General features: G+C 31.9%; 1 protein-coding gene across 8 annotated transcripts in view; it reads right to left on the bottom strand.

Moving 5' to 3' along the window:
- Positions 1-10,207: 10,207 nt before the first annotated feature.
- The window catches only part of NOVA1 (NOVA alternative splicing regulator 1), a 151,318-nt gene continuing 146,542 nt past the window's right edge, over positions 10,208-14,983 (bottom strand). For all 8 annotated transcript variants that reach the window (XM_058738702.1, XM_058738701.1, XM_058738704.1 and 5 more), the window contains one exon: positions 10,208-13,283. In XM_058738702.1, coding sequence (XP_058594685.1) covers positions 12,279-13,283 — 1,005 coding nt within the window. In that variant the 3' untranslated portion in view covers positions 10,208-12,278. The remainder of the gene's footprint in view (positions 13,284-14,983) is intronic.

A 14,983-nucleotide genomic window follows, 5' to 3' on the forward strand; every position in this document is an offset into this window, starting at 1 on the left:
TCTCATTTTCCTTATTGTATAACTTACCTTTGACCATTTACAATCTTTTAAAACCATGATTTTTATTTGCTTTCTTACAATTCTTCAACTAAGGAAGAGAGGCATACCTCAGAATTCTTTGATTAGCTTTTAAGAATTCTTTCTTAGAAGTAGATACTTATTACCTTAACAATTTTCCAAACGAAATTTCTTTTTACTTTAAATAATGCATTTGCACTAAATCTTTTAAATATAAAGGTCTGTGGTGTTTTTTTGTTTTATTATGTGTTAACTTTTATAAATACAAAACAATAATAAATTTAAAAATAATTTACAGGGAAATTATTTATTTGAAATGTAAAACACTAAGCACTAAACACACAAAAACTTGCTGAGATGTTAGTCAGATTTTGTTAATGTTCAACATAGTATAATTATTGATGAGCTTCTAATTCTTCATTACTTATTCTTTTATTTATGTGATAAAGGAGCAGTATTTTAGACAAGTTTATGAAAGATTTAAATGAAATAAGACTTAATCTGATAAAGTTGTCAGTTCAATGAACTACTATCTCAAATAAAGTCATTAATTGCCAGTGTTCATTTAATTTCATCAGGTCTTTTTATCCATTGTAAGTTTTTCTGTAATAAACTTTTAGAATATTATAAGAGTTCATTTTCTCTCATTTACTCATTGAAGTTTATGGGCAAAGAAAAATAATTTAAAAAGTATTTTCCTTAAGTGTTCATAAACATTCTCCTGTACCTGTAATTAGAATTCTAATTTTATTTCATTAATAAGCCAAGATTAAAAATTCACATCTTTATATAATCATTTTTTCTACTCTGATTAATTTAGGAAATTGTAGCTGTTTGTCAATATAAGTATTTCTTTTAATAATTTAATAAAAATCTGTTGTAATACCTTTATAGGATCACCCAGATGGAAGGGTAACAAATAAATGGGTATGAGAAAATATTTAATGTCTCTTTTTGTTTGTATTGTATGTAGGCATTTGATCTAAGTTTTCAAATTTAGGTCTTTATCTTAGGTTCCTTCATGTTCATGTATTTTATAAAGTGTATTCACAAAATTTACTAGCCTTTGATTTCCCTTTATTTTTAGAGGCAATTGATATTTATTGAAAATCTCGTCTCCTTGAGGTTTAATTTACATACTGAGAGTTAGGTATTTAAAACAAACATCGCATTTAACTTTTATATCCTGAGGTAATTGTGATCTCCATGTTGTACATATGATATCGACATCTACAAAATGTTCAGTAAGAGCAGAAGTGAAACTAAGATTTAAATCTCTAAGGCCCTTTTCCTCTGTATCATGCATTGTTTGGATTTATATTGTCTAGTTGATGTTCTTTAGTTAAAACTTCTGATAATAAAACTTAACTTCTTAAGAGTCACAAACATTTTTCCTAATAATGAAAATAAGCACACTGATATCTACTGCTTTTTGTCTTTTTCCCAAAGGTTCATTTATTTTTGAGAGAGAGAGAGAGAGAGAGAGAGAGAGATAGAGAGAGAGAGAGAGAGAGAGAACACAAGTGGGGAAGAGGCAGAGAGAGAGGGAGACACAGAATCTGAACAGGCTTTAGGCTCTGAGCTGTCGGCACAGAACCAGACAGGGGTTCTAACCCACGAACCATGAGGTCATGACCTGGGCTGAAGTCGGAAGCTTAACTGGGCCACCCAGGCACCCCTGACATTTATTGCTTTTATTTTGAGATTATAGAATCATATCTATAATTCTTAAATTCTTAACCATGTTTCATTTTAGATATCATTTATTCTGGAGAACGGATTTCAATCCATATTAGGATACACAAACTATACTTTTTGCCTACAGCCTAGATTCTGCTTTAGGGAAGAATAAAAATTGGAGGATCTAATAAAATGATTTATGTGTCTTTTCATTTGGAGAGCAAGGTGCAGGCAATAATTGTTTTGAGATTTAAATAGTTGTAATTTTCCTAGTAGGACATGCTATTGATTGATAATTATTATTTTGAGAGAACAGAATAATTATCCTATGACTGAATGGCCACACTAATCCTAAAATTTTGGTTATCACTCTAAAGTGTAAGGCCAACAGAATGTTTATAAGAAGCATTTTCAGTGATTATATACTTTTGCTTTTCCTGAAGACCTAAGAAAATAAATATATTATTAATAGTGAATATACAAAGGTTACTTCCTAACAGGAAAACAGCACCATTTGATGAAAAAGTTAGGAAACATTAATTCTAATTTTTAGAAATTAAAAAAAACCCACTTGTATAAGGAATGTGATATCAAAATAATCCTTTTAAAATAGTTCAGCATTTCTAGGACGTAGAATTTTAAGTGTTGCAATTATCCTACAAAGAAATAAGTATCTCTGGATTTGTTAAATGTGATGATCAAGTTGGCTATGACAGAGTTAATTGGATTCTCACAACTGTTTTGATAAATATGGAAAGATGAAGTATATAAAGAATGCATTTGACTGTCGAGAAGACTGGAAAAAAATGATAAACTATTAATGATAAGTTATACCAGATATGGATATTGCCATATATTTTTAACTTTCCTGCATCTCAGAAAGATAAAGGACAACAAGTGACAGACTGAGAATTATTATTGCAGAATTTTTAAAAATTTCCTTTAGATCTTACTCATAAATGTCATTTCTAAATTTTTATAACACATAACTTTTTATTTATAAGAACATATTAATAATTATTTTTAAACAATAATCTTTATAATTTAGTACAATAAATAAATTTAGTATAATAAATTTTTTTTTTTTTTAATTTTTTTTTTCAACGTTTTTTATTTATTTTTGGGACAGAGAGAGACAGAGCATGAACGGGGGAGGGGCAGAGAGAGAGAGGGAGACACAGAATCGGAAACAGGCTCCAGGCTCCGAGCCATCAGCCCAGAGCCTGACGCGGGGCTCGAACTCACGGACCGCGAGATCGTGACCTGGCTGAAGTCGGACGCTTAACCGACTGCGCCACCCAGGCGCCCCAGTATAATAAATTTTAAAAATATGACAAAATGCTTCTTATAAATAAATACTTGAAAATTTAGATCACCAACAGAACTGTCAAGAAACAAAGTATTAGTACTCTCATGAATCTTGAAAGAAATTGAGATATAAATTCCATATGAGGTCATTTATTTTTCCAGATAGGTACTATTTATTCAAGTTAATATTAATGTGAATTAATTTTCTTTTGGTTTTAAAATGTACACTTTCTAAATAAATTTTAAACACATTCTGAATATACACTATTAATTTACTTTCTTCCCCACAGGTTTACAAGATAAACTACCCATGTCAATATTTTTAGACTTTGCATCATTTGCATTTGCATGTGCATATCATGTGCATTCTTCAATAGTTTGAAAAAACTTGTACCTTTTAATTGAAAAATACACCAAGTGAGAAAACTTTTTTAACTTCTAAGAACAAAGCTGACCAACAATAGCACTTAGAAATAGCTTTGAACCTGTAGTAAATCGCATCTTGTGAGCACTCAAAATGAAATAATATGAATTTTCTCTAGGCCCACAAAAGTAATCATGCATTGGACAGATAAAGAGATACACATCTATCCCAAGTAATTCCATATATCTCTGCCATGTCATTCCAACTGCTTAAGTGTGTTATTCCCATAAAAATGCTTTAGTTCTCAAAAAACTTATGGCTTTATTTCTCCACTTTTCAAAGTATCCCAAAGAGGCAACATGTGCTGTGACAGTCCTAAAAATACAATGTAAATGGAAACATGCTTACTAGTGTGTTTTGCTTTATATTAAAGTTATGGTTCTGAGTTTCAAACTATTTAAACATTTTGGAAACAAAAACACAACTTGTGTTAAAGTCACTTACTATTTAATATATTCTAATAAACTTTCTTTATAATTTTAATTTATAAATTTGAAATCTTTATGTTCTCAGTATAATGGGATAAATCCTCAATTTACTAATTTTATCTTAGTGTAGCGAGACTCAACAGTTTATATTCTTCCATTTTCTAGGATACAGGGATAAAATTAATACCTATACCTTCCAATATTGTGAGAATTAAAGAATAAAAGTATATTATGTATATTACAGAAGATAATATAAACATCAGTTATTATAATCTCACCACATATTGGGAAATCATTTATTAAAATACTTCTAATAATATTTGAGAGAAAAAATGTAGATACCTTTGTATTTAATTTTAGAAGCTCAACCTTTTAAATATACTTAATCATTAATGGCAATACAGCTTGTGTCGATAAGGAAAATACCATAATGAATAAATGTTTTAACTGTAACTTTCTTTTTCTTAAACATTTGAAATGATATAGAGGTGTGATAAGCTAATTAATTACACCAGTCTTACTATTTTACCACAGACAAGTGATGGCATTCATATTGTTAGTGAAAATAATGTACTCTCAATTCAAAATCACAATCAGTATATATACAGTATATGCAGAGAATATATAATCACAATTGAGAATTATAACTTACTATTCAGAAAAATGGGGATTTTGTATCTGTATTTTTTATTATCAACTTTGTGCTCTTGAATATACTACTATGCTTAAAGTTTAAAAATTGGTGTAGGTACTTCTTCTCCATGATTTCTTCATGTCAGGATAAAACAGGATGCAAGTATGAATGAAAAAATAAAATAATCAAAAAGTGGGTGTGAATCTGTAAATATTTGATATAATAAAGATAAAGGGGCAGTACTACCAATATAATAACATGTTTTTTCAATATCATTACATTTCACATGCCACTTCATTGGTAATTTAGTGTTTATCTTTGCTTTTCACTTATAGGGAACCTATCAATATCGTATTAATTTGAAAATAATACCAAAGATATAACAAGCCCACAAAATGTGAAAATGCACAACAGAGATGATCTTATATTGTCATCAACCTCTGTATGCCTCAGCAATGTCAAGGCTTCAGAATGAGGTGTCCTTGGTTGGCTCAGGTCTCTGATTTGATTATTCTGCCACTCTTCAAAAGACTGGTTCTCCAGTGCTTTGCCTTCTTTCACTATTTCCCCCTATTTTTGTCTGAGCTATGTATTTAGAATACCTGACTTCGTTCACAATGAAAAAATCCACAAGAAAACTAATACCTAACAGATTCAATGGCTGTGTAGAAGATATTTATTTTAGCATGCTGATGATGACTGGATCCATCAGTACCCATTATTCTTTCCAGAAAGTTAAAAAAAAAGGGCATCATTATAATCACCTATCCAACTTTTAATTATCTTTAATATCTAGAGAAAACTATTCTAACCAGTAAAAGTTAATGCATAAAATTAAATCCAGATGCGAAATAAATGATAAGTATAGTTTTTAAAGCTATTCAATTAACTAATCTTAAATGAACCAGTTCCTAAATAGGACAGACTACAAGAAAACTTTTTTTAAAAAGTCCTAAGAAAAGGTATTAAATTTTCACTTAATTCTTATGTTCAGAAATAACTACAGTGATTATTTAAAGCTTTGAAATTATAAGTGTGTTCTTAAGACAATGAACAATAGTTGTATTTTGCTATCTGCTAGAATGTGTAAAATGTTTCATGAGTCTGAATATAAAAATGAATTTTATAAAGTTCTCTAATTTAGATTAAGCGTTTGTAGTGTATATAGAAGTAACATTTTCTAGAATTTATGAAGTCAAACTTCAGAGGAAGTTCAACCTCAAAGGTTTTTTCTCTACTGGCAAAGCAATGGGAAAATCTCATTGAAACTAATTGAGAATTTAGCTTTCCAAATAGTTTTTTATAGAACAAGTAACTTGAATGCAAATAGTCCTGATAATTGCCTCTATCCTCTATTTGATTGTTCATAAACATTCCCCCGCCACCCCGCAAGAAAACCACTACATACAATCTTGATGTTAAGATACAAATGTTAAATAATTGTAAGGGTTGTGTTACCTATGTGGTGAATTTATTAATACTTTTTACTAAGGACTTGAACCCCACAAAAATTCTGTACAGAATTGACTGAGGAAGGTTATTACTTTTTATCCTAAGATATTTTTAGAAAATATGATTAGGCTTCAATTTATTAGATTCAAAATTGTTTTCTTTTCTGTTTTAAAATGAGATGTTAATTTGTACCCTGCTAAGATTTTTTAAAATTATAATTAGATTCTTGCCTATGCTTTAAATCCAAAAGTAATGGTTTATTTTACAATACAATTTCAGCATGGATTGGTCTCACTACAAGTATATGGTCTTCCCATAAACCGAGACATTTTCAGCATTTATATCCTAATATAGGCAATGTAAAATATGTAAATAACCTAAAATAATAAAATCTATCCAAGATGTTTTGGTAAATATATCAAAATATTATTAATACATTACTTTTTATCTACTAAAGACTTGATATATATTAATATTTTTAAAAAATGATATTACATTAAAAGTGTGGAAATTTTGAGAAGTCATTAGTTTGAAATTTAGGTTACAATAATTCCTTTCAAGAAAAAAATAAGATAATTACTCACCATCTTAATATTGGCAGAAACACTATTTTTGTTATTGATCAAAAGCTATAAAATTGTTTAAGCCAATGAATATCTTAGAAAATGCTTTAAGTTTTTGTAAGCCAGATATCCCAAAACATTTTCCTAATAAAATCAGATTGGTAAAGTCAAAGACTTCATTATAATTTGAATGCTCTTTGTAGTTCAATAGGATTGGAATACTCAGTTGAGTCCTTAATCAAAAGCTTAGCATTTCTGCTCTAGCAGAAGGACAATTAAAAAATATATGTGTGTGTGTGTGTGTGTGTGTGTGTGTGTGTGTGTGTGTACTTAGTATACTTTTCATCTACAAGGCAGTATCTATAAAATGGGGACTGTACATTATTTAGTAACAGAAATAGAGACTATTTTACCCTAAAACATTTTCAACATAAATTATTATAAGGTCACAATTCAAGGGAAATATATATATTTTATACAACAATTTCAATCATAATGTGTAAATCACATTAAAGAAGATTGAGGCACTGTGGTTCAGAAGAGTCCAAATTTCTTCATTGCTGTATATAAAGAAGTCAGTTATCTATATCAAATAATCTTTTTATTATCAACCATTTGAAAGTGTGATTTCACTTATTTTTTTGCGCTTTTCTTTGATACTGAATTAAAGCTGATACAAATTGGCCTTTAATTGTTTGGGGCAGTGGCCAAACTGATGTGATTGGGGAGGGGTAGAGAAGTGTAGTTTTTTGTAAAAATTCTTTAATTATTTCATGGAGGTAAACATACTTGAATGCTAAATACCTGGCCTTTTCAAATAAATGCAGACCTACCTTGATTTTCACAGTAAGCCTCTATTAATTTCCATGAAACAATGTTTTCACAAATGTAAGGCAAAACAGATGTTAAATTACTTAAAAGAACTCATAATTTAAATAATTAAAACTAATTTGTGTTTAAAGCTATTTGCAGATTTATTAGAGAAACAAATACAAATATGCATTTCTACAGAACTGGTTTTTTTTCCAAAATGAGCTTAAAACTTGTTCCACAGTTTTTACTTGTTTATATATCTATGGTAACCCAAGTATTGGCTTCTGTACCACTTGTAATGAGACAATTGCCCTTCCATTGCAATTATAAAAAACTATTTAAAAAAAAATTCGGCACATACACGTTAAATATTTTTCCTTAAAAAAATAATCTAATCAAAATATTGAATACTTTAGATTTAAACAATATTTTATTTACAAATCTGATTTGATTACTTTATTAATTACACAAGGTAATGCTTCAATTTTCAAGAACAGTTTTTTTTTTAATATATAGACCAGTGGAATGATATCTAGTAATATGTACTACACTTCATTTTTTTTCAAAATTAACATGACAAGTTTTCTAATACTTCATTTTTTTTTGGAAAAAAATGTTATTTTATTGGGGCACATATCTGATGAAACAAAAAATAACATGCAGAATTCCAAAAATAATCTGTTAAAGTAATATGATACTTACCCTTTATGTAATAAGACATCTATGAACAACAGTGCATAACAATATTATGTATTCATGTTTATGAGAAACCAAGCAGGAGGCAAAATGAGTTCATTCTGCTTTCTAATCATGTGCAATTTCATATGGCTGTTTGCATCATTTAAATAAAGTGTGTACATTAAATTTCTAAGACTGCATTGCACCCAAAATTATTATGGATAGCCATGCTTGCCCTGTATTTAATGAGTGATGAATTTCTCCTACTAACAGAGTAACTGGTCTCAAATCGTGTCTGTGATGTAAATAGTATTGAATTATATTTTCATTTCTTTCAATTGCTGCCTTGGAAAGCAAAAATTCCCTTCTTGGAGAAGACTTACAGTAAGTAAAATTTACTTAAGGACTCAGTGAGGAATCAGCACGTGAATTAAGAATGCAATATAAGAATGGATTAAAAAAATGTGATTATCAGTACCTTTGTTGAAACCTATTACCACCATTAAAATTTCCAAGGAAAGATAGGGCCTGTAACATAGGGATTCCATTCATTGTTAAATTACTAAAATCTACCAATTTAATGCTTTCATACTGTTTATTTTTTTCCAATAGAAAAATAAATCTCATACATTAGAAGTGGTACACAAAAAACTGGGATAAAATTTATCAGATTCTTGATAGCACCATTTACACATTCTTAAAGTAAACATTAATATGCACTTTCTTAGAAAGCGATATAAATATATAATACAGGACTTGCTAACCTCTGTTAACCATCTGAATACGATGGAATAATCTATCTCTACTGTGCAGGTAGGCTGTGCATGGTGGTGTGGCAATATAATTTTAAAAGTTTGTTACAGATGTGATGGGAAGCTGGAAGGAGTCGAATAAGCAGAAAAAAGAGCTTAGATCTATTGTAAGCAATGAGTCGAAATGAGCCGTTACAGGTTAGAATTTATCTTTGTTTCTGATCATTCAATGAGAAAATGACTTCCACAGAAATAGATACATTTAACTGTTTCAGGAGTGGGGTGGGTGAGGTGAAGTAGGATTGAAAGTCCTACAGGTAATAGCAATAACTGGAAGTGCAGACGAAATTGGTCTTCAGTGCAAAGAGGAAGGCAGCCGTTTAAAAAGTCTAGGTGCAATGTTGTGGTGCTGAAAGAAAAGCTCCCAGTGATAAAGGAAAAAAAATAAAAACTGCAATGCAACTTCAAGCAGTAATTTTGTGGTGCTGAAAGGACAGCTCCCAGTGTTGAGGAAAAGATCTTGGATCTAGAATGAGGTGTCCAATCTGTATGATAAACAGCACACTGTGTCTCAGAGCGCCCATTCAATCTCAGTAAGTAAATGAAATATTGATTGAAAGTGACCCTGAAACAGAATGCATTAAAAAGACATAGAAAGCTGCAGAACTGAGGTAATTCGTATTCAGCATGTTCACCAGCCTCCCTATAGCAAAACAAGTCTATAAATAGTTGCATTTCATAAGATGTTTGGCCCTTGTATCATCAGTTTTCTCCATTTTGGATCAGTATAGCTGAACAGCCATTGTTACATGCCTACCTGTGGCAGTTTGAAGCCATACTAATTTTCTTGCAGTAAATTAAAGCATCACATCACAAATCAATTCTACATGGTCTATAAATTTCAGAGAATAACTTTTTAGACAGCATGAAGCTGATTTACACATAATGCACACAAACCCTTATCTGTTACCATAAATTAAAATGTAAATATCTTCAATTTAGCTTTCAGTTTTAACTAACATATAACCATGCCAACTAGCAAAAGTTTATAATTCCCATTTACAATTGAAATTGAACTGAGTGCATTTTCAGCAATACTAGCTAATAAAATACACATAATTGTTTAAATGGTTTGGCTTCAAAGTAACATTAATTCCAGATGAAATGCATGGGCTCCACAGTGGACTACTGGAATTTTGAAATAAAAGGTTGAAGATTTGCTAAGACTGAACAAAACATTTTAAAGACCCAACATTTGAAATGCTTCTAATACACATCCTAGATCACTTCCTTTCTCTTTTTCAACTAAGTGGGGCCCCAATCTTCGCCTTTGTTCACTGCTGACTCTGAGACAGCATGGTGAAAGAAATTTACATAGATATTATTTACTGTTAATGTATTATAAATGATCTGAGACTTGTGACATGCAAGGAAAAAATGAGACGGGAGACAAGTGATGCTACATGATGAACTAAGCACATTTATAATGATAAAATGAGTAAATATAATAGCGGCAATGCTAACCACTGATTCCACGAGATACACTATTTGTCAAAACTTACACAGCTACAGAGTATCGACGATAAATAGTCATTACCAATTAACACAGTTTACTACAGCTTTTCTCTTTCATTTAAACAAGCATATCATTCCCTTTTAAAATCATTCTCTAAATAAATATTTAGAGATAGAGAACTCTAAAATGAAATAACAGTCCAATGTTAAAAACTAAAAAAAAAATGAATCTACTCTTACAGTTTGACAGAAATGAATTATTAATAGTGGAAGGGGAAGGGATCAGGAAATAATTTCAAGTTCTCAATGTCCAAAAGTAAATTGCACAGTAAATCAATATGAAATGAAGAGTCCATATAGTTCAATGAACAAAAGGGAAAGTTCATGAGGACAAAGATCACAGTTCAGAGAGAGGCTGGACGAAATTCAGACATGGAGCATCACACTCATTGTTCTTTAATTGGTTGCACAGAAAGGAGCAGCTGGGATGCCATTTAGCTTGCTAGGATGGACGTAATCAATGGGTTGAAGTTGAGATGGAAGTAATTCTCTTTTGTAATTCAGTTGCTCAGCCAGATGATCCAGAGGTAGCCAGCATTTTATTTTTGTCCATTGAATTTAAGACTGCATGCACAGCATGAGGAGGTGCTTGGGGATGGATGCCCCTATGAGTGGCCTTGAGTGGGCAAACTCAGAGGTTAACAGATGGTGTGTCAAATGGCCTGGACAGTTGGCACTCAGGAGAGGTACAGAAGAGGGTGACAGTTGTTGGGTCTTGGGAACAAAGGCTTACTTTGAAATGACCTGTCAAAAAGCCTGACAAAGGTAGATCACACTACCTCTCAAGATAAACTGCCTCTTCTAAATAAGCATGCAGGAAATACTGTCTGGTTGGTGACATAAAAATGCTCCACAAAACATGCAAATTACCGAGTATTAGAAACTGCATTGGCTGCTAGCGCCATGCTGCAAAGACTCCATCATGGGAGCAAACAGCTAAATCACAGATAGCTTCACAGTAAAATCTACATTCACAATACTAATAGGTTTCTAGTGTTAACAAATTATACACAATTATAAGCTCTTAAAATGCAACATACTTATCAAGCAGTTGCAGATAATGAAACATTATCAGCTATCAATAATTTGTTGGCACTTTCACTTTTGTTTATAAAATTTCCAATACACTGTACCACAGTTATGTGTCTAAACAGTGAGGATGTTAATGGAGTAATGACTGTTCTACTGGCCAGGCGATGGGATCAGTAGTGAATTCAGTGCTTAAAAACAAATGTACAAACCTCTGAAGAGGTGGGACTCCATGTGAGAACTTTTGTTGAACTTACAAATGATGAAGAATGGGCCATGGCCAGCATGCAGCATTATTTCCATTGTCTAGTTCAGATGGAGAACAGGTGCTTTTATTGATCTGTAAACTTACCAATATAATTTTCCACAGTTTTAACCTTTTAAATATTTTACAGTGCTTTTATGCAACTATATTGCTTTTTGATCATTTTAAATTTAAAACTTATTTTCAAAATATTGTTTCCTACTTCACTGTGCCCTAAGCAGGAAGTAAGACTTACATGACAGTGCTTTGGCCTCACTCCATTTTAGGTCACTGACCCCACCATACTCAACCTAACAGTAGTTAATTTAGTGTTATCTAGAACTAATACTGAAAACTATACGCATATCCCTGTCTACATTCAATCATTAAACTACAATAATGCTGGTAAAATGGCAGGCTTAAATCTTACACTAGAAACACCTCTGACAAATATACACAAGCAAAGTATAGAGAACAAAACAGATCAAGAAAAAATTCTTTCTATGAAACATCTGGTAAAACACATATTATTTACATATACACATTGTCAACATAGTCGCATTCATTTGCATAATTATATATTAATAACAGAAAAACTTCACTTCTGCAAAGTACAGTACATCCTTCTTGAAAATGGGGTAAAGGAGGGGTTAAAACAATCTGACGTACAATCGGGGCACTCAACCCACTTTCTGAGGATTGGCAGCCCGAACTCCTTGCTCATATGTGATCCTTTGTGTAATTAAATACTGAGCAGCCTGTGTTGCAGCTGGTGTTCCAGTAATGGTTACCTTCCGATTCCTTGTGCCAGGTACGAATTCTCCTTTTTTGGAGATCTGTATCCTTGCACCAGTCAACTCCTGGTATTCCACTAATGTTTTCCCTCCTTTGCCAAGTATTGCACCAACTAAGTTTTCTGGCACTGCTATTTCAACTACATCCTTTGATCCATCTGTGGATTTTTCTGTTCCTAGAATGGCACTGGCAGCTAGGGGAGAAGCAGCTCCAAAATATCCATTGGTTGCAGCAGTAGCAGCAGCCAGGCTACCTAATGCAAATGTCCCCGCCGTACCACCAGCTGTGCTGCCACTGGCTGAGGCTTCACTGGCATAGGTGGCCAACAAATTGGCTGCTGCTGCTGCTGGGTTGGCACTGGCAGCTGCTGCAGCCAAGGCCCCTGTTGCTGCCGCTTGACTGAGACCTAAACCTAATGTGTTGAGATTATATCCGTAGCTGGCTAAAGTATTAAGTGCAGAGGTGATGGCCACCAGGTCATTGCCTGTGAAGCCAGATAAAACTGCTGGAAAGGCTGCAACGCCAGCAAGGTTAGCATGTCCTAATAGCCCTGCGGCTGCTGCAGCGGTTGGTAACACTTCAGCAGTGTTTGCATAAGGAGATCCGGTTGGATTGGAATTTGCCACTGGACCTGTAACATTGGCATAACTGATATTGAGACAGCTGCCACTCTGTGGATCCTCTTGTATCTTCTGGATGATAAGTTCAACAGCTTTTCGGTTTTGTTCAGGTTCTCCACTCACAGTGACAACCCTCTCTTGCAAGTTGATCCCATCAGGTTTCTGGGAAAGCTGCACCCAAGCCCCTGACTGCTCCATTATAGCCTTCACAGTAGCACCTCCCTTCCCTATTATCAGACCTGCTGTGCTGTTGGGAACTATAATCTTTACCTGTAATTAAAAAAAATACGTATAAATAATACTTCTGTTTTGCGCATATACATTATATTACTTTGCTATCCTAGCAAAAGTAAAATAAGTGAAAATTAATTTAAACATAATTTATGAAAGACAGAAATAGCACAACTTCTAAAGTGACTTTTATCACATTTTAATACACTTATCTTGTAAAATCAGAATTTTTAAAAGAAAATGCAATTTTCAGTTTAAAATTATTAAACAGAATTTTCCTTGAGATTTGTTGCATTTTGCAGTACAACTTATAAGAAATTAGTATGTTTTAAAAAGAGGGTATCATAACTATACATCAATGGTAACATTTTTATATAGCTTCAAAATAAAAATAATGTGGATATTCTTCACCTATTGTATCTTTAAGAATACCTTTGGTCTAAAACATATAAAAACAAAGAGTGCAGGATTATGATGCAAAGTTAGTAAAGATAAAAGTAGTAAAGTTCTAGCTTGAGTCCATTCAAAAAATTAATTTCATGTTCCTTATCACCTAGTAATTTTTGTGTTATTCAAAATTTACTTGTTTCATGACTAATATTTTCTGAAATCAATAATTACTAGTAGTATTTTGATTTTTCACCTAAACTGACACACAACATATAACTATAAAAATAACAAATTTTTCTAAATAATTAATATAAAAAATTTCAGTCACTTTGAGGTAGGTCTTGAAGGCTATTTGAGAATATTACCTGGCTGTTCTACTTAAATTTGTAAAATGACTATTTTAGTTAGATACTTTTCTTTCTGGCAGTAATAGCTACATTTTAAAAAATAGGGCTTACAACCATATTATCAAAGGTGACTGAAAAATTACTGGAGTCACATGAATACTTACAATGATCCAATGTGACCATATGAAGTATAGGCATTTTAGCTAATTTGTATTGAAACATCCACCCACGAAACCCAGCCTAGTTTGATTTATTTAAGTACAATCAAATACTATTATAGAAAGTATAAAATCAGTAGGGTAGTTACCATAACCCCTGAAATTAAAATATAAATATTAAAATTTTTATTTTGGTGGCACAAAGATCCCCATGGTGTTGTTTTATGACTCCTTGGGTAGGTCAGAGACTGTGAGTGCTGTGTCGCTGACAAAGCGCTAAAGGAACCGCCTTCCCCGTTCTAGATATTCAAATGGCAGGTTGAAAGAATTTATTGAAAAATGAACAGGAATTAGTTGAGATATTCTATGAAATATTTCACCAGCTAGTTTTTAGCAAGTATTGCCATGCTCTCTTTAAGACAAATATTTTAAAGAAATAACAGCCATGCAATTTTGCTCTTGAAGGTAGCAGGCAGTGAAAGTATAAATTCAAATTCCAGACTGGGTCATCTCATAAATATGTTTACATGTATTAACACACATGTACATTCACGCACAACTTTTCTTTTCCACACCTATAACTGATAGGAACAGGATTTTGTTTCATTCCAGTTTGTGTGTAAAATAATTTCATTTTAAATGGAAACAACCTAAACTGTCTAGAAACATTGTTTAGAAATATCAAATATATCCTTCATATCCCCGATTAAGTGCATTGGATTTCAAGAGGTAGACAGAGAAATAATTTTTTAAAACATGTTAATTTGTTAATTTTGTTCACAGACCTTTTTTATAGAAACATATGTTTGAAATGCTATATAGTATGTTAGTATTATAATTAGAA

Source organism: Neofelis nebulosa, chromosome 7 (genome assembly GCF_028018385.1).
Source record: "Neofelis nebulosa isolate mNeoNeb1 chromosome 7, mNeoNeb1.pri, whole genome shotgun sequence".
Lineage (NCBI taxonomy): Eukaryota > Metazoa > Chordata > Mammalia > Carnivora > Felidae > Neofelis > Neofelis nebulosa.